Genomic DNA, 21,302 nt, shown 5'->3' with positions numbered 1-21,302 from the left:
CAGCACAGGACAGAGAACAAAGGGGCATTAAATAAGGGATCAAATCAAGAGGGGACAGGTGCGGGGCATGAACTAATAACGAGCACTAACGAGGAAACAAGAGGGCAGGAACAATGACGAGACCTGGAGAGAGTATGGCGAGCCATAAGGGCCAAAATTACCTCCTCCACATGAAACAAGAGGCTCTGCCACACGATCAAGAAAAGCAAGACAATATGGGGCAGAACCATGACAGAAAGCATCTTTACCGGTCGGTAACTTGTGTACTTCAAACGGTGGTTGCGAGCACACAGTTCCCTGAACTAAACAACTTGTGAAAGTATGGTCTGTGCATCCCGGCCCACGAGTGCATCTTCTGAGAGAACAGTCAGCTTTTGTGGGCGGAGTTTGGAGGAACTGAAATGGTTGTCTGTCAGCGTCAGTCATGATGCATTGATGTTTTTTTCTTTAAATCATTTTGCAGTGTAGCCTATAATAATCCAACAGTTTTCGTTTATTCATATTTTTAGCTTATAATGTTGAATGAAACTTTTGAATTAAGTGTTTTGTTGTAGGGGCACAGAGTAAAGTATATTCTTTCAGCAGTCAGTTATAGGCCTAATATAGGCTATTCACTCAAGAAGGGCTACATTTTTTTGTTTTAATTTACTTGTTTTGCTCAATTATATTTTAAGTCATATTTTATTCTATTGAAAAGCAAGACAAAATATAAAAAGCACATTTTGAACATTCAGTTTATGCAAAAGTGAAACAATTGGCTAAATAAATAGAAGAAATGTAAAAAAAACATGTTCGGCCTTCAGCCAAGTGTTTCATTTTTATTCGGCTTCGGCCAACAATTTTCATTTCGGTGCATCCCTATCCACTATCTTATCATAATAAAGGCAAAAAGCCCATAACTATAACTAAAAAAAAAGAAATCTTCATGGGCAAAGCATTCAGGTCCTTTCAGGACAAAACGTAATCAACAACCAAAGAAACAACAATTTGAATACAGTCAAAAAGGGATGTAAACAGAAGCGAGTGGCCTCAACTGTGTTTCAGATCTGACATGTCCCTTCTGCAACAGCTCGACCCGTCAAGCCCGACAGTACAAGACTACGGATGAAGCAAGAGAGAGATATCCTGTCCACATGATAGAAATTAACTAAGACAGGAATATAAAACAGCTGTGGAGAGAATTCCCATGCATTTGGAATGGAAATCAAGAACCAGCTCGAGTTGTCTTTTCAGTGAATCTCCTCTTAGTCTCACGTCTAACTTGATATTCGCCTCTGGGTTTGACTGTTTGTCAGAGTCTCTTTACACACTATGTCCATGTAATGACAGAGGACATCTGACACTTTAATTATGACACTCAGATCAGTTCATGGTTCAAGGGCTATCAGCTTCAAACAGGACAATGGTCTGAGAAAGGTAGCTACATTTCCTGATATATTAGAGGAATGTGTTTCTAGAAGTCACTCTTGTCATAATCCCTGTATTTGACCAAGATGACTAGATCGAGCTTTGAAACTTTTTGTTGTAAGAAGTCCGAGGCTATTTATGCATTTACTTCATGCAGGTGTAAAGCAAACAAAGTTTAATAGAATAAAGTCTGTAATAACAAAACTGGTTGTAACACTACAGGTGACCGATAACCAAGCTTAACTAAACCTTACAACAACAAGATTTATCTTAAAGTAGGGATGCACCGAATATGTTCGGCTGAAAATAGCAAAAAACACAAGTTCGGTGTTCGGCCGAATTTGTGAAGTGGCCGAATAAATTTTACCGAACATGACTCGTGATACGATCAAGCAGCAACCAGCACAGAGAGAGAGAGAGAGAGAGACGCGTGTGCTTTATTACTTCCGCAAACATTTTGGCAGTGTGTGTGCGTGTGTGTGTGTGTGTGTGGAGCATTTTAAAGTGTCAGAGAAAGACACAGCATGGGACTTGCCGCACGGAAGTAAATTTCCGAATGAAAGCGTGTTTACCGGTCGGTAACTTTACTTCAGACGGAAGCGGGCTGTCTGACAGTAGCCCCGCCACTCGTGACATCCTTTGACATCATACAGTGGTCGCGTGCACACAGTTCCCTGTACTAAACAACTTGTCAAAGTATGTTCGGTGCATACGAGTGCACCTTCTGAGAGAACGGTTAGCTTTTGTGGGCGGAGTTTGGAAGTGAGACGTGAACCGAAATGGTTGTCAGTCAGCATCAGTCAGAACTGCTTGCATTGGATGGTTTTTTTCTCAAATAATTTTGCAATGTAGCCTATAATAATCCAACAGTTTTAGTTTATTCGTATTTTTATCTTATAGACCTAATGTGGAATGACAGTTTTTAATGAAGTGTTTTGTTGTAGGGGTACAGAGTAACTTACATTACATTCTTTTAGCAGTCAGTTATAGGCCTAATTAATATAGGCTATTCACAGGCTCAATTTTTTGTTTGAATTTACTTTGTTTTGCTCAATTTTATATTAATAAGTTGTATTGTATTTTATTGAAAAGCACATTTTGACTATTCAGTTTGTGCAATAGTGAAAAAAAAATGCAATAGTTAATAAAATAATTTATTAAATTAACATGACGTACATCATTGTAATGTCTTACAACTTACAACTGTCTTAAACTGTGCAGTTGGATCGTTGAATCAGCGTATACTGTACACAGTGAGTTCGCCAGTATGAACGCACATTGCGTTCAGAACGACTCGCACACTAATGACTCATTTGAACCGATTCATTTAAACTATTGAACTTTTCAGTCACTAGCGAATATAAGAGATCCTTGAATCATTTAAAGTGAACCACAGAGAATGCAAGATGTGAATGAGCTTTGCTCATTTAGTAAGACTGGTTAATTCAGTTGGCTATTGTGGGCTGAAAAGTTAGTTGAAATGATAAAAAAGCTTTATTTGATTAAAAAAACATTTCTGTTTGGTTGAATAAAAGTAATGTTTTATATAACTTAATAATTATCATTTTTATCTAATTTTATTAGAACGTTTAATATGTCAAAGTCTCTTTGGTTAAGCCACTTAAAGATACGGTAGGCCTACGTGTGTATAAAAGATCAGGATGGCACCACCTCCGCCTCATTTTGAGCCAGGAAAAACCCTGTGCAACAATACAGCTCACCCACGGTTCAATACAAACCTCAGTTTTTCACCCACGGATTTCGGTTAGGTTCAGATGGCTTGGCACATTAAAGTGTTTTTTCATTGTTCTATGTTTATGCGACAGGAACAGTAAAAAGTTAAGAAGAAAAAAAACTATTTTACTGAAATTCTCTTTATTTTACTTGACTTATTTTATTATCTTTAAGCAAAAATCAACTTGTATAAATTCCTGGTGTATTGAATAAATGTAAAGATTTACACTGGCAGCTCACAGCAGTTTTTGGGTTACTGTGCATCAACATGCCAGTAAAATAAGCCTCTTGAAGAGGTTTTGCGCATCAGAGTATTTAAAATAACGTAATGCAAAACTTGTGATTGCTGTAATGGAAGTAAACGTGCGGTGCAAACACCAGCACTCAATGGGAAAGGCCAAAGATAATAGACGCCTTTACTATTAGTAAACATTGTGACGCGTTTTTGTGGGCGGAGCTTAGTTGGAGGCAGAAAGATCCCACTGACCACTGATTTCTAATGCTAGGTAGCACATTTTGTTTGCTTGCTTTTTGACAATGACTAAAAAAACCTGATTAAGTTTTAACATTTAAGGTCACTCACTGTCTAGGACCGCGATTGTTTTTGAAAAAGTTAACTTTAACGCCATGAACCTGGCCAACCTGTACGTGCTCACTCAATGGATCCAGGGACGAACTGAAAGGATTACCTCCAGTTAAGTGGCCTGACATCTACACCTATTACACCTACCAGACAGAGAAACCAAGCGTGTATAGTAAAGATAATCTGAGAGCGAATAAATCTAAAGATGCCTGCGTGTACTAACAGTGGCAAACGTTAGCAAATGCATTTACTTGAAAACAAACCTGACACATAACATGAGCGTTCTCACTGTTCCCTCTCCCTTTATATGAATGCACTTGTGACAACTAAAGAAAAAGATGACAAACAGTTTCCTTTATGTTTAGTTTCTGGCCGATAGTTGCTAGTTGTATAACTAACAAAGTTAGCGAGCATACCCTATGAGTTTAAAAGCTAATGCTAACTTGCGTGAAAAATAACATTGTTCCCCAGTTTCTGATTTGGGCATAACGTACTTAAGATATTTTTAGACGCATACTCAAATCATAATCCACATCAACAAAAGACAGTAGCTTTTTAATCTTAAGTGTTATGAAGTGAAACACGAGCATTTTTGATGATCGTTTCGGTTCAGTCCGCTAACGGGACAGAGCCCGTTATTGAAAACCAACCAATCTATTTCTTATGTTACTTTGAAAAGAAGTATTGTAAAGCTTTTGATTTAAAGACTTTAACAGAAACAGAGTTCTTCACCCCAAAACCTATTTTTCCTTCTAAGTGAACAATTTTATTGTTTGACACCTCTTGCTTTTCAAAATAAATCTTATCTGTTTTACAAAACACCGCCCTGCAGAACGGTTTTAAAGAGACTGGAGAGCCGCAGAATGAGTTATGAGTTGTTTCCTAATGGGCTGCTTGTTTCAGTCCGCCTGTTTCCTGAGGCCATGAACATGGGCCCAGCAGCATCTGTTAAGTTATCACGTGGGGACAGAAAGTGTGAAAAATACAACCTACAGCAAGAGCTGATGGGCACATGAAATATTCACAGCGGGCGTTCAGGGAGAAAATAACAGCTATTTAAGGCAGGGAGAATTCTCTATGTTATCAGACATATTGAAAACAAAAGAGAAATCATAGGCTGGAAATCACAGACTAGAGCTAGACTGCTCTGTGAAACTCATAGATAACAGATGCTTTTAGCAAGCCAATTCCAAAGCATTAAACACGCGGACCTAACCGCCATCTATAACAATAAATAAACCGCAGATAACAAATAAACTAGCACACACTTTGGACTGTAGTAACTGAATGCAGCAGAGATTCTTAAGTCATATGGAAAGAAAATCTGGAAATCTGGTTCATTGTTTAGTTGTTTATCTGTATTAAATTAGCAAAGCATCTGGCACAATTGACTAGATTATCCAAAATGAGAATTTCAACATATAAGGGATAACGTACATCTAGAAGTTTGTTATCGCAAAATAAATAATGATCAGGAAATTGCATTTCCAACAAATGCAAACCTTTGACGAGGAAAGTTTTAGTGGTTTTCTGTCAGTTTTAGCGGTTGTTATTTCAGAATCAGAATCAGAAGAGCTTTATTGCCAAGTGTGCTTGCACACAAGGAATTTTCTTTGGTGTTGGAAGCTTCTAGTACAGACATTCAACACAATGACAATACAATATAATACGATTTACAGTCTAAAAGATTCTAAATTGTGCATATATAAAATAAAGACTATTTTACAGAAAGTGGGGGATAATAACATATAAGAGACATTGCACAGGGTAGTATATAGTAGAATATACATATTAATATTAATTTGGGAATACAGAACATGGAATTTTGCAACTAGGCATGGGCCGAAAAGCGGGTTCAAGGTTATGTTTGGAAAAGCTCAAGAAGTTAAAGTCACTAAAATTTACTGTTATACCGTTCCCAAGGTATGAGCTCTTATTTAAGTCTCATCAAAGATGGAACGTGTAGGAATCAGGTTCTGTGCTACTTTTTGTTTATGCTTAATTTGTTGTTTACTCATCTGCATTTAATTTATACATGTATGCAAGCATGTAATGGCACTTTTCCACTGCATGGTACCGTCAGGTTTAGTACGACTCGGCTCAGTACAGCTCATTTCACTTCGGCTCACTTTGCTTTTCCACAGCAGTTTAATAGCGCTTCAAAGTGGGTGGGGATTAGACATGTGCCCGGTTAACCGCGGTTACCACTAAATTCTGCTGAAACCGAGCTGGCTGCGATAATGCAAGGTATCGATTATTTTATTGATGCGTAGCTTGTCCGTGAAGCACGGCTCTGGGATCAGTAGGAAATGCTGCTCGATCTAAAAGCAGTGCGAGTTTGAGTCGCTTATAACGTGTATTTAAAAAAGCAACACCCGTCAAACATGATCATTATAAATATACTTTATTATCATGAAAACACCTGAGGAGGCTTGAGGAACAGTGATAAAAACATGTCATTAGGCATTTCCTAGAACTACGTGTGTTATGGTCTTCTTCTGCAGTGCGTATTTGGAGTTTCTGCACGAGAGCGCCCTCTGGCTTTCAGATGCAGCAGCATTTTACCGTACTTCACTCACAAGTTGTGCATAAATCACGTGATAGATATTTTCGGTTAACCGGGCAGATGTCTAGTGGGGATTATAAACTTATAGTCATGGTTGTGCCTCCTCTACTGCCGTAGCATCATTGTGAATGCGACAAACACACGCACAACACAGGAGTAATGGAGCATATCGATTTGGATGGCAGCAAAACATTATACTGCTAAAATACCAGAGAGTTTGGGAAATCTTACAGCAAAGAGCAGACAACGATAATTTGGTTTGCTCGACGGTGTACGAGGGTAAGCTAATGTAGCATTTAGCATTGCGTTAAGGGTCTCAATCTCTATTTTACTGTCAGGAAGCATATAACGAAATGCCAATATTACGTATTAAAATGCGTATTCATGTGTTGCAAATCCAATGACGCTGGTAATGATTCTCTCTGCCCAATCAGTGATCTGTGTGTAAACACGTCACATTTTGATATCGGTACGGTACTCTTGGAACCCCAACCGAGGTGGTACTAAAAAAAGTATCAGGAACTATGTACTGTACCCAGTGGAAAACCCCCCAAAAGTGAGCTGTACCGCGCAGTACTATGCAGTGGAAAAGCGCCATAAGTTACTAGAAATGCATGTAAAAAAAATGACTAGAAAGGGGTGCCATGCTTTCAAAAGGTTTGGGAACCATTGATTTAACCTGACAGACAGTACATGTTTACTACTGTTCCAAATATTTTGCTTAAAAATAAAATATATTGTGTTCAATGTCATACCGCGAAACCAGAATGATTTGGCTTAAGGTTATCATAACGACAAAATCTCGGTCCACGCAGGCAACTGACCAATCAGAATTAATTCATCCTTTTTTATCACTTAGGGTCCTCAATGGGAATTTAACTTGACACGTGATAGGGCCCTGACAGGCCTTTTGTGACAATACAAAGGTTTATTTCAATGTATGTCAATATATCAGCAGAGAATGACATTATGTGAGCTGAAACATGTGCACTTGCCCTGTGGACATCAGGAGCTGGCGTGTATCTGCAACAGCCTATTAAGTTAATTGAGAAAATGACAGAGGCAGCAGCTTCTGACCACATTGTGACAGGGGTTAATAACAAATCCATGGCTTTCAGCTGGAGCTCAACCCATATGAACGCAGAGGGCAGTAAAGATATGGCCTTTATAGCGCTCTAATACAGCAAGCCGCAGTCGCACTGGACGCTGATAGATTCTTGGAACGGCCTCAACATTCGAGACGCAGATAATCAATTCATCATCCTCAGTGGGACAGACAGCTTTCATCACAATGCCAAACAGAGGCAATTCCTCCAACTCCCACATGACCCACGGAGATGCTGAAAGCATCGGAAAACATGTTGAGCTGCGAGTTTCATTCATAAAGCTTCACCTGCAGGACAGCGGGAGGTGAAGAAAGGAGCTCTGCCACATGAATAAGCTCAATAACAAAAGCCTGTTAGCACGCTGCTGAAAAAAAGAAATAACAGCTCAATATAACAGGCCTGTTTGTTTGCTGCGATGTGCATTCGCGAGACAACTACAGGAGGATAATACAGAATTTCCTTGATGAGCAAAGTGCTTTGTTTTGCGGTCTCTCTGACCTTGTCGGGAGACAGTAGCATTGGACATTAAAGTTTTTGTCTTTATTAGAATAAATAAACTTTCCTTTTCATCCGTCAGAGTTGGTGCAACTTTTGTTGTGGTAGGGAGGGATGCTCATTTCGGTTCATTTCCCTAACCGAGAACCGACACACGTTATCCGAACATTAACCGTTAACTGCTAAGATTTTAATATTAAATTGGAATTAAATAAACATACATGCTGCATGCCTGCGTCTCGTTTCGAAGGCAACAAGAATTTTAACATGCAAACGGCAGCATAACGAATAGATCAACAACAGCACCTGCATTCACATATTATCACATTTTCACGAACCTGCACCATTTTGGACAGTTGAGAAAAGCTTAAATAATTTAAATCCTATTCATAAAATAAACAGGCGAGAAAATACAGAAGAACCGGCAAAGTTTATTTCCGCTAGAAAGTTTTTTCATCAAATAAAAATAGCAGGCCTACTTGATTCCAAAGCTTGGCTAGTTGTTATTTATATAGTTATTTAAGTTATTGTTATTTAATAAAGTACCATGTTTACGTGTTGTGGGGACAGTCTGGAGCCTGTTGACAATTAGACCTGAGGCAAAAAACACCCTTTCAGATGGCACGGCTGTCCCGGGAATGCAGAGATAACACCTCAGGAAGCACGTTTCATTTGCTTTCCACCAGCCAGGATTAATATCCGAAGAGGGCATAAATGTGTCTTAGCTAGACAGATATAAATCCGATCTGCTATACCCATGCAAAATACAAACATTATTAATTACTTATTCATATTTCACATTTGTATTTTTACGTCACGTCTAAAAGAAGGCAGGGAAACTACGGGTCGCGCCGTTTTCTCCTCCTTTCCAAAGCGCACGGGAAGCTGCCAATGCTGCTGAGCATCCATGATAAGTTTATCAGGGCTCTAGACTGCGACCAAAATGCTCGCAAATGTGACCATTTTTTTATAACGTGCGAGGTAAAATTTCAGAGGGTCGCATTGGTGCCAGTGCGTAAAACAAATTTTTGCCCCGCCAAAGATTTATTTGAACATTTAATGTGATGACGTGCTTGTGATTAGTCCAGGAAAGAGCGAGCAGAGAGCTCGTGCACTCCCTCCGTCTCCAAACTAAAGTGTGTGTTTGACTTCATTCTGTGAAGCATCGCAGGACAGAGCGCTCCATATGCTTTTAAAACGCTCTCACGGAACATTGATGTCATATTCCGATCATTCTGTGCAGCACTTAATGAAGTCAAATACGTCGGATTATGAACTGTCTCTCTCATTTCATAGCCAATATATAACTTGAATATAAAACTAAATAATAACAACTGTATAAAATAACAAATACAACGTTTCTTTTCATTTATTTTGGATTTATTGGGCTCGCAAGTGTTAAAGCGCAAATATGAAGTGGTCTATAGCCGACTATTTTAAAAGACAGAGTGACAAATTAACAGAACAATTCATCAACTGAGGTTATTATGCAAGGTCTTTATCAGAATCAGAACCAGAAAGAGCTTTATTGCCAAGTGTGCTTGGACACATAAGGAATTTGTCTTAGTGACAGAAGCTTCCAGTGCACATACAGGTTAAAAAAGTGACAAGGCACAGGTAACAAAATGTAAAAAATAAATATGTGAGAGACAATACACATTTGGCAAAAAGGACAATATTAGACAAAAGGACAATAGTATATTGTATGTACAGATGTGCTATATACAAATTACACTGCGTTATATACAAGTTATGCAGGGGAATGTGGATAGCTTAATATTATAAAAATTACTGTATGATTACTATAATAAAGGGTGCGACCAAATAGTAAGTTGGTGCAACGAACTGAGAAAGTGGGTCGCATCAGTGCGACCAGTGGGAAAAATGGGTCTAGAGCCCTCTTTATGTAAAGGATAAATTGATTGCTAGCACCGAAATTCCCTTGCAGTAGCTCCACTATTAGCTTTGCTTTGCTAAGCTTCATGTCACTGCGGTTTAGACCAGAGCATGTGAGCGGAGCGTGCAAAATATAGTCGGAGCGTGGAGCGGGTTTTTATCGGAGCGAACGCTCGGTCTCGCTCCGGTTCCGCTCCGATACCGCTCACACCACGAGTCTAGGGCATGCACAAATCCACCCAGAATTCACCTGTGCCTTCAACAATTAACAAAACTGTCAGCCTACACTTCAAAAATCGTTCGTTGTGAAGGAGAGATGTCTGATGTAAACACAAGCATAGCAGTGGCGATCCGTGACTCCTCTTCAGGGGAAGCAGTAATGCGAAGCTCGGCAAAACATGTATTTAGCCCGTCATGTGTGTGGCGCATCATATCAAAATATGTGCCTGCTGCAGACGCGTCGAAAGGGTTTTTAATAAAAGAGACGCTCACGTTTGCTAGACACTCGCTTAGTCTCATGTGTAATCAGAGTAAAGTGTTAACGCAGTGTCTGAACGCGAGCATCTCTTTTATCATAAACCCTTTCGACGCGTCTGCAGCAGGCACGTATTTTGACATGATGCGTGATGCACATAGGTTCACGTGAAGCGCTGAACACGTATTTTGAATTCCAGCTTCCCCTGAAGAGGAGGCACCGATCGCCACTGAAGCATAGACTAGAATGACGCCGATCAGTTCCGGTAGCCGCGTCAGAGCCGTAACGTGCCTCAGATGCGTGCGGTATAAACGAGGGGTTGAAAACGGCAGGTGTTAGGCATGTAGAGGAATTTTAAATTTGAGCGTGCGTGGAGCGATTTCACCGAGGTGGGATGAAATTGTAGGTGAGCGGGAAGCGGAGCGGTCTGGTGCGACTTTGAGGGAGCGAACACCCACGTGAGCGGGGAGCGGAAATTCTGACCGCTGAGCTCCGCTCACATGCTCTGCACCCCGGGAAAACAGAGAATGTAATGACGCGTTGTGAGCGTGATTGTCGCGCGTCTACATATAAAATGACGAACTTGAGCTTGAGCAAGGCTGCCAGTGATGCACTCCATTTGGAGGAGTAAAGCCATGACAAATGTGGCCTCAACAATCAGATGGCTTACACTTGTCCAGTTTCGTCAAGTGGTTTGTGTGATCGGTATCTCGAAAACGTTTCGGAGGGCATTTACACCTGGTCACACGCATCTGCACGCTCCCTGAGTTAACAAATGTTCAGGGTTTTTCCTGCATAGAGAAATTGGAGGTGGCCGCCTCCGTTTAATGTCGTGCCGCCTCAGACTCTTGCCAAAATTATGTCGGGTGTCATCACAAGAAATGCTGCATGCATTTAACAGATTGCCATTTGTAACTGCAGTTGCGGCATTATGCCACAGTGGGGGCGCTGTTTCGTTATCAGCACACTGAGGCGCTAAAAAGAGTTGCAGAACAAGAGCTGGCTGTGTTTCAAGGCTGTTTGTTTTGCATCAAAGTACGTTTAATGTCTTAAATTAACATGCCGTACATCATTGTAATGTCTTTAGCTGTGCATATACTGTACACAGCGAGTTCGCCAGTATGAACGCATATTGCATTCAGAATGACTCGCACACGAATGACTCATTTGAACCGATTCATTTAAGCTATTGAACTTTTCATTCACTAGACTCTAGAGAATATAAGAGATCATTAAATCATTTAAAGTGAACCACAGATAATGCAAGATGTGAATGAGCTTTGCTCATTTAGTAAGACTGGTTAATTCGGTTATTTCATTTTCATCTCATTTTATTAGAACTTTTAATATGTCAAAGTCACTTTGGTTAAGCCACTTAAAGGTATGGTAGGCCTTCGTGTGTGTGTGTGTGTGTGTGTGTGTACAAGATCGGGATGGCGCCACCTCCGCCTCATTTTGAGCCAGGAAAAACCCTGATGTTTAGCATGAACATCCCTTATATGTGGCATTTTAAAAGAATTCTTATAATTGTTTTACTTATGTATCTACCTTATCTCAACTTCTGTTAAGCATGTAGGCTAAATGTATGGGCTTTACTAGAAGGCCAAAATGTCCTGCAGGTTTGTTTGTTTTTATTGCACCAATGATTATGACCAAAACAGAACACAATTTAAGAGGAAATTGCACAGAATTTAACAGAACAAACCAAAAAAAGAGTACATAAAACAAATTCAATGTTTCTTATGGTTTCTAAGTCATTACAGATAATAATTCAAAACAGCATTATTCGTAATAACAATGAATTTAATGTTGTCCTGATTTTTTGCACAATATTATCCCCCTTCATAGCAAAGAGGGAAGTGAAAATAATGTTTCCAACAAAGCTTGGGTCATCTCAATTTCAACTATGGAATTTGTTTACAAAGTTACTGCTAGAGTCACTTTTAGGAGCAACCAAGAGCCATTGTTCCTGTCAAAGTCAATCTTAATGCTAGTTGACATTTCATCTTTCTTGCATTGAAACCTCACAGTTGACAATAGTCTCTATTATACGAGTAAAGGCACCTAAGCAGCATGTCTGTGTGGAATAATGGACAGGTGTGGCACTACAGCCTGCTGAGCAGGAACAGGAGGGGAACTCCGCTCCCTCTGTTCCTCCTGCATACCAATCCCTAAAAATACCTAATTATGACATTACAATTATTACAACTGTCATGAAAGTGGGAACAGCAGATGGGTGGCACTCCTAAGTCTTCTGAATGTCACCAAACCAGTACAATGTTCCCTTTCTCAATGGACCTGCCAATGTTCACCTTATCAACTTCAAAATCACAACACAAACTTGAAAATCATAATCTGAAACAGCAAAATATTGTGGGTTTTTTTCAGATCTGTTATTGTGGTATTGTTTTATCATATTTAGACTTATCTGACCCCTAAACAGCATGAAAGCTAAGTGAATTGTGGTTAGGCACTTTACATATTGGCAGGGCCGTACGTTAACTTTTTTTGCACATAAAGGCTTAAAGTGTTGTAGCACAGGCTAAATAGTTATAGTATAAAAAATAGTATAAAAAGTGCATTTCATAACATAAATAGGCAGGTAAATGACACAGGACATTAATGTTACATACCGATGGATAAATTAGGGCCATATCATTTTTAGTTTTTCCAAATTCATTTTTTCCTTTTTAATTGTTCCGAGTTCTGTATTTTCAATGTTTTGTTATACAATAGTAAGAACATTTGTCCATAAAAACTGTAGTATACAATAGTAATTATAATATAGTAAGTATTTCATTATAGTGAAATTCTTGGGTACTAGTTTTGATTAACCTTACTATAGTAAATATTAAAGTATACTATAGTATTCACTAGTTTCTAAAATTACTACAAGTAAATATTCTTTTTCATCTGGTTCAAATTAAGTCTAAAAGTAAGACTTTTATTTTGGCGGGTCGTCGCAAAGACGCTTGAGGTTCAGTGTGTTTGACGGTGGCTTCACTCAAACAGTGAAACGCTTGTAAAATATACTCAGAACAGCTCTGTGGATGAAGTTCATGTGCTCATGTCTTCGTATAGTGAGATACGGACAAATCCACGAGTGTTACGCTTGTAACATGTTAAAGTGTACAACTCATTCACTCGTACACATGCAGAACAAGCAGAGGACATATTTAAATAGTAGAATTCTGCTTACGCGATTCCTTCCACGGTTTCCCACATCGCGCAGATCAGGGCTCTAGATCAATGGACTCAATGCAGGCGGATAACAAGTTTTAATCGCAAGAACTAAATATAAACAAAACAAGCGGCTCTGTCTAATGCATCTGCCAAACTGTATCGCACGCTTGCTACACGATTACATTTTTCGTAGCACGTATGTCGCACTGTACAGCCCTGCATATTGGTCCTGTCCAAGTTGGCGATTCTTGACCAACACAACCTGCAAATCATTAATGTCGGCATTTTAGCAAAACGTTTCACAAACATTTGACAGAGTTTCAATGGTAAATGTTTGCAATAAAAATGTTTGCAAAGGATATTTGAAGTCTTGAGACTGGTGGCTGGATTCCTGTACAGCTCCGTTCTTAACCAAACAGCTCAAGGTTCAAAGTGACCTCTGGCGGGACAGGGCCAGATGATGATTTGCCTCATTCAAACCCACATGCAAAAACAGGACTCATGTAAATAGTTTTCTTTTAGCTTCCTGGTAATCTGATGTCAGGATAAAGGTGCTATATATAAGATAAAAATATCATCATAATCAGTTCTCCTAGGCCACGTACACACTGCAACGTTTCGGGAGTGACAACTGCATCTAAATGTGGGAATGAATTTACTGCACAATCGTTCCATGTTTGTACGGAGCGGGAGTCACTCCCGCAATTTGCGAGTTGTAACTATAGCAACGTGTTGACCGCAGCAGTAAGGAAACATTAATCCCTAGAGTTTAACCTGCTTGGTATGTTGTTTTCTGGTAAAGATTGGTTATGTTCCACATTTTGAGCTAAAGTAACGCTAAGAGAGATGCGGCGTTTTCTTTGTCATCGGAAGGCTGCTTCAGCTGCCATGTTCTCTTATTTATAAACGTTTCGTGTTTGTTGTTTGGTCATCATTCATAAAGCTACAGTATAGATACTAATAGTTAACAAAGCTGACAGCTGGGTGTAGCGTTTTTTTATCTTATAAAATATAAAATATGTCGATTTTTTTGGTTCATTTTGGGCTTACCCCTGTTTGCTGATTTTTCAACTTAAATATCTGGCAACACTGTCACTTGCACATACACACTGGTCTGAGCAAATAGCACAATAAATACACAAAACTTTTGCAATGTCCTCGCTGGCAGGATGAACACACAATGTTACCTGAAACATGCAAAGTTTGGAGCTAATTTATTTTATTAAACAGTTGAAGCTCCTTGGGTGTGGTCAGAGCCATTGAGAGAGAGAGTTCTGCCATTGGAAGTCCAAAACGCTGGAGCGTCACGTGATTCATGGAGCCTTCAGATAGTTCCAGGAAGTTATGTTTTCTCTTTAAATGCTTTATTTCTTTCATTTTTTAAAAGTTAAAAGTTTATCTCAGTTGGTCTGTTTTTGACAGCTCCATGCATAACTAGTAACTTCCGGGAACTATTGAGAGCCTCCATGAACCGCCATTGCTGTGAATAAACTTTTCCATTGGAGTCAACGGTGTTGGGTGAACTGGCTCAGAAAACCGCAGAACAGAGGCTGGAACTGTATTCAGCATAATACCGGTTAATAACACATAGCCTATATAATCCAAATTATTGACGGATTGTTGACTAGTTACATGACAATTTAGAGGTAATGACCTACAACAACATCTAGTAGACAAAAATAATTCATTAAACAGGGGAGGGTAAATAATAGCTTAATTGTTAATAATTACTGCTGGAAGGTATTTTTGTAAACAGATTTTTACCAAAATGCATTTGCATCATCAGTCAACAATGTCACAAAACTCCCTGCGTGCTTCAAAAATGTTAATTGTTTGTTTTAAGTATGGCGATATGTATAAAAATAAAAATGATCAAAATATATGAATAAATTCTTAAATACTAATCAGTTCTCAGTCAAAATCAGTCAAAACTAAGCACTGTGTTTCAACATTATTGTTTGGCTGAAACAACAAACTGCCAGAGTAAATACATATCAAGATATAAATTGGATGTTGTCAAAAGTTTGCTAGATTTTTACGATTTCCATAAAAGGCTAATTGAGGTTGTTAATCAATGCAAGTTCATCGATTTGTTTTGCAATGTATGATGAATGAGGCTTTTAGACTACCAGTGTACATTAACACAACAAAGTAAACAGCAAACACAAGGTGAGTACGTTTACAGTCCCGACACTGGATTAAATTTACAGCATCGTACCGAAAGTAAACAGCCCTCTCTGGACAAACAGCATAATGTACAGCATGTGTCAATCAGACACGAGCCAGTAGAGTTGGTCATCTCGTAACCCGGACTGTTGACTGTTGGTCCTGTCTCAGTGATAGCTATGGCTGTGGGGGTTGGCTGTGTGTGATCAGGTGATGCTGTAATTACCAAACTCAACCAGGCATGACCAGTGACTGCATGCACAGCAACCACAACACAGCCACAGCTAAAAACACGCCACTAGCACATAAAGATAGAAAAATCCAGTCCGATTCAGTAAACGGTGTATGCCACCAACAAACACAGAGGAACTAACTGCAACAATATATTGTTTAAAAGTAAGAAGGTGAAGTTACTAATTCCTGCACCACCAAACTAGAGAAGAGTCAGGATGGTCAACACAATCGCACAGGAATTCGTAGCTATATTACGAGGTGTTCATATTAATTTGTATGATCTTATTTGTACGATTTGCTTTTGTGCTAGTATCGTTAGGGTTAGTAAGTCTTCAGTATTACATTTTCCAAATTATCGTACGTTTTGTACGATTCACGTCGTTCAAATTTATATGATTTAGTCACTTCGTAAAATAGTTATGAATTCCCTCGAGATCAGGTGAGGGTTAGCTAGTCAAGCTGGGCGGGANATGACCAGTGACTGCATGCACAGCAACCACAACACAGCCACAGCTAAAAACACGCCACTAGCACATAAAGATAGAAAAATCCAGTCCGATTCAGTAAACGGTGTATGCCGCCACCAACAAACACAGAGGAACTAACTGCAACAATATATTGTTTAAAAGTAAGAAGGTGAAGTTACTAATTCCTGCACCACCAAACTAGAGAAGAGTCAGGATAGTCAACACAATCGCACAGGAATTCGTAGCTATATTACGAGGTGTTCATATTAATTTGTATGATCTTATTTGTACGATTTGCTTTTGTGCTAGTATCGTTAGGGTTAGTAAGTCTTCAGAATTACATTTTCCAAATTATCGTACGTTTTGTACGATTCACGTCGTTCAAATTTATATGATTTAGTCACTTCGTAAAATAGTTATGAATTCCCTCGAGATCAGGTGAGGGTTAGCTAGTCAAGCTGGGCGGGAACTAGCTTATATAATTGTTGTTTTGAAAGAGAGTTTTTTGGCGTGCTCTGCTTTAGCATGCAAACAGTCAAACGATAACTGTTATCGAGATAAAACTGTAAGGTACACGGATAAAAAATAAAAGGTTATTTTGCACAAATATTCATTAAATATCTATCAGGGTCCTATACCAACTATTTGACTAGTCATATCATTTTTTTTTATGTACGCTATGAGCTTATATGCTAAATTAGTAGGCTACATCATGGAGGTCTGCTGGCAACAGCATAGAAAAGTTGACACTTAAGCAAGTAAAAGAACACGTGTGAAGATTTTGCTTGAACAAATTTGTCAATGCGTGATTTAGCCTACTAACAGGACCAAGTTTAAAATGACAATTATAAAACAGTCAATTCTGGTGCTTGATTCTGATTGGTTGAGCAGAGTTCTAAGCCGTTATAAAATACCCCTGTAACCCACTGCTTCTTGGGGCTTATTGCTTTATTACTAAGCACACTTATATAAAATCATATTGAAAATCACAAGCAGTTTTGACCTGGTATAGCACCACTGGTATTTAAATAAATCTGTGAAAAATCAGATAAAATTGGCCTCTAATGTCCTTTCTCTTTAGTGTCCATCACTCATCCCCATTTCCTGTCTACACAGGAAACAGCCGGTAAGAGGAAATCCTTCTTTCCTTTTATGAAAACACTGCACCATGTCACATTGCAGCCGGGTGAGAGTACATGGAGATCCTAAAAACAGCTGATGGCAAAACAGACCGGTTTTATTCAGCTCCAAACTTACAGACTAGTAAAAACACCAGGAAGTTCCAGACAGGTCCCTTTGTGACCTGTGACCTCTGCTCACTTGTCTTGACATTGAACCAGAAATGAGTCAGCATGAAAAGGACTGATAAACTACTCACACAAAGTCTGAACTCAACCAGACTCCTTTGAATGTCATTGAGATATGCCTTATAATAAAAGGCTAGAATAAATAGGCTTCTCAGTACAGTTTCAAGGGTGAAAAGACTAAACAAACAAACATTTTGGGCATCATGGCAGCTTCTGATGTGCAAAATTCTGGCAGAATTGGGTTTTTTAAACACAACCACGGCCCGGATTAAATTTAGGGCAATTAATAAAATAAGTACAATTTATAAAAACCATCACACATAATATACATGGCATAACTAACTAGTACAACCCAAAATAAAATTCATGAGTTTGAGACAGAGATCCATATGCACCGAAACAACACTAACATTATGTGAATAAACGATCACGTAACAGTTTGCACTGTCAAGTCTAATATTTTGAATAAATTAACACATCATTTAGTTTTCTTACTTACTCACGCATGTCAGTTAGTTTATATATATATATATATATATATATATATATATATATGCACATATAGTAGCCTGTTTGCTGCTATGCACATTGACATAAGTAAGGTCTATTGCTAGATTAATAATAAAATAAATGTAATGTTTATTCTATATTTGCGATCTATAGTTATACTCTGCATATCAGTCTGTTGATATATATTGTGTGTAACGTTATATTCAAACATATACTAGTCTGTCAGGTCTGCTATTATATATTCTGTGTATATTCACTCATATTCGTGTTTCAGATCTGTTATATATTCACACATTCACCAATGAGATTACATATTATGTCTACACAAAAATTAGTCCGTCAGGTCTGCTGTTCTATATTTTCTATTTATTCGCATACATACAGTACATAACAGTCTGTCAGGTCAATTGCCATATATTATATGCATATTCACAAATATATCAGTCTGTTGTTATATATTCTGTCAATATATTTACACGTACACAGAGACATCTGTCTGTCAGTCTGTTGTTGATGTAGCCTGATAAGCTAGCTAACGCTAGTAATTCAATTTATACATTATCGATCACAAATAACGCCAGGCACATATTACAGGCCGTTGTTTAGACAGCACACGAACGTCTCTAAAACATTTAAATCCCCGACAGGGATGATTTTTATTAGGTCGAACCCGCGCAGAAGGTGATGTGTTTCTGAACGCTTCAGTCCTGTCAGAGACTCACTCACCTAACAGCGCGCGCAGATGCTTCAAGCGCGTGAAAACATCCTTCTTTGGGTCCAGAACTTTCTGTGTAGATTTCTTGACGTCTCCATAACCCCTTCGAGTGAACATTCCGCTGTAAAAGGCGATTTTGTGGCCGGGTTTTACCTTCCTGTCACCATTCAGACCCGTGTGTCTCTGTGTGTGTATGTGTATGAAGAATAGCAGCTGCCTCACTGACTGACTGACTGACCGACCGACCGGGGCGCCAGATGCTCGTGAAATAATCCCCACCGTCATCGAAGGCAATCTCCCGCGCTTAGTTTATAACAATCACATCAACTATTGCGTAATTAAGACAATATTGTTGTCAACAAAAATCTCACTTACAAAATAATGAACTTTAATGTGACAAAAAACGACTGAATAACTAAAAGCAGGTTTGGTTTCGGATTGCACCGAATCGATATGTCTTCATCGAAGGATAATATGTATTATGGTCAACATAGTATATTTAAAATATATTATGTGTATAATTAAATTATGTCAGTTTCACATATTTAAATATTGACAATGGATTTGTACAGAAACACATAAACGGTTTTGGCACAAAATATGGCAACACGTGTTACCGTTTGTGGGTGTGTAATTACGGAAGCAACCATAAAAGATTCAGATGTTGATGATGATAAAAATGATGATGATTATTAATATTAATATCCCTATTATTGTTTTATACACAATTTTAAACATTATCCAGTGGACATCTTTAAATTTATAGCCTATGTTTTTATCATTTATTTTATCTTTTTAATTATGTTTCACATTTTCTTGTCGTAATGTGCCATAATGTAACACTGCAATTCTACTTTCATAATAAAAGCAAGCTCTGATTACGTCAAGGCGTTTGCTTACGCTCTCAAATGACATTTATCAGGTGTGGTGTTACATAGATTGTTCTACATCGCCACCTGGTGTTTTATGTTTAAACTGCGCTCATCCACATTTACTCGCACTACGCACGCAGTCGCTCCAGGTGTAATAATACATTTATTATTATGTTAAATGTACACTAACGTTTGTTTATTTTACTCATTCGTTATTTGTATTTTTTCTTCATTTTACAACGATAGCAAACTCATCAAATCTATGGAATAACACAAAACTATGTTGTTTGTCAGTGGAGTAAAACTGAATAATTAGCAAACCTGTGAATAATTGGCAGAAATGTTCTTTTGTCATTTTATCTTGAGGTCTCACCCTGAGATGCTTTTAAACAGCGTTGAAGGAGATCATATGTATTTTGAGCTCTTAGTGGCTGCTTTTTTATTATTCAGTCCAAGTCATCCATTTCAAACACATTTACATCTAATAAAATTGTAGTTTTCTAATTAAATAAACTAATTGGTTGCACGATTATTTTTGCATCCACAAAACTAATTTCTGACATTCAAGCAGAATTAAGCCTTTGTGAGAAATGTTTCACTGAAGAGACCTTTTATTTTTATTTTCTTCTACTGAAATACATGACATGTTTTAGTAAAATATTCTAGGATAATGTTCTGCACAAACTTATATGCCAATTTAGTTACTACAGCAAAAGAGGGACAAACTTGTGATGCTGAAAATGAAGTAAATATCGAAAAAAATGTGTTGCGTTAGAAAAATGCATTTCCACGAATGGTGTCAAACATTGGACATTGTATAGCCAGGAAAAAAGAAAGAGACCACTCCAAAATTATTTTCAGTTTTTCTGAAATGATTATTTCTATGTTTAAAGTTATAGTTCGCCCCAAAATGAAAATTTTGTTATCATTTACCCACCCTCTTGTCATTTCAAACCTGTATGACTTTTTTTCATTTGCAGAACAACATTTCAAAATGAAATGCCAAAATGTATTCGTTTTTGGGTGAAGTATCCCTTTAAGTGAAATGATCATTTTTGTTTAATTCTGTGAACAAGAACAACATTTCTTTGTAATTCCAAATGTAAATATTGTTTTAATTTGCATTTATTTGCAAAAAAAATCAAATGGGACAAACTGCTCAAAATAAGATGCAATGTTTGCAAACTATACTGCAAAGGAAGCAATTACATACAGTCGTGTTTAAAGAACACGTACTAATGTTTCACGTGTACAGTATTTTAATGTATGATGGGTTAAGCTTTATTAAGCTTATTTCTTTTCACAAGTTTCATGCGTCTTAATATTATCTCAGTATTTCACATTGCTGTTGGGTCATTCCTGAGGTTTGTTTCTGTTGAAATTCAAAAGACACTGGACTGGAATTAGCACAATACATGCAGAAATGCAGATTAAAGGCAAAACTAGAGTGCTCTCTCAATTTTTTCCACTGCTGTCTGAAAAAACTGTCAGCTGGTCAATAATGCAAACAACAGGCCTTGAAAGATTGATCAGATCTCATGACCTAATTGGTTTATTTTGCAATAATGAATGGCTGACTGCTTGTC

The 21,302-nt window shown here is 38.2% G+C and overlaps 1 protein-coding gene across 6 annotated transcripts in view; it reads right to left on the bottom strand.

The window, feature by feature from the left end:
• The window catches only part of ralgapa2 (Ral GTPase activating protein catalytic subunit alpha 2), a 109,616-nt gene extending 90,472 nt beyond the window's left edge, over positions 1–19,144 (bottom strand). For all 6 annotated transcript variants that reach the window (XM_057343297.1, XM_057343299.1, XM_057343298.1 and 3 more), the window contains exon 1: positions 18,856–19,144. In XM_057343297.1, coding sequence (XP_057199280.1) covers positions 18,856–19,129 — 274 coding nt within the window. In that variant the 5' untranslated portion in view covers positions 19,130–19,144. The remainder of the gene's footprint in view (positions 1–18,855) is intronic.
• Between the last annotated feature and the right edge of the window lie 2,158 nt (positions 19,145–21,302).

This window comes from Triplophysa rosa, linkage group LG10 (genome assembly GCF_024868665.1).
Source record: "Triplophysa rosa linkage group LG10, Trosa_1v2, whole genome shotgun sequence".
Taxonomy (NCBI): Eukaryota; Metazoa; Chordata; class Actinopteri; order Cypriniformes; family Nemacheilidae; genus Triplophysa; species Triplophysa rosa.
Note: the sequence above shows the minus strand (reverse complement) of the source record. Positions and strands in the feature narration are given on the sequence as shown.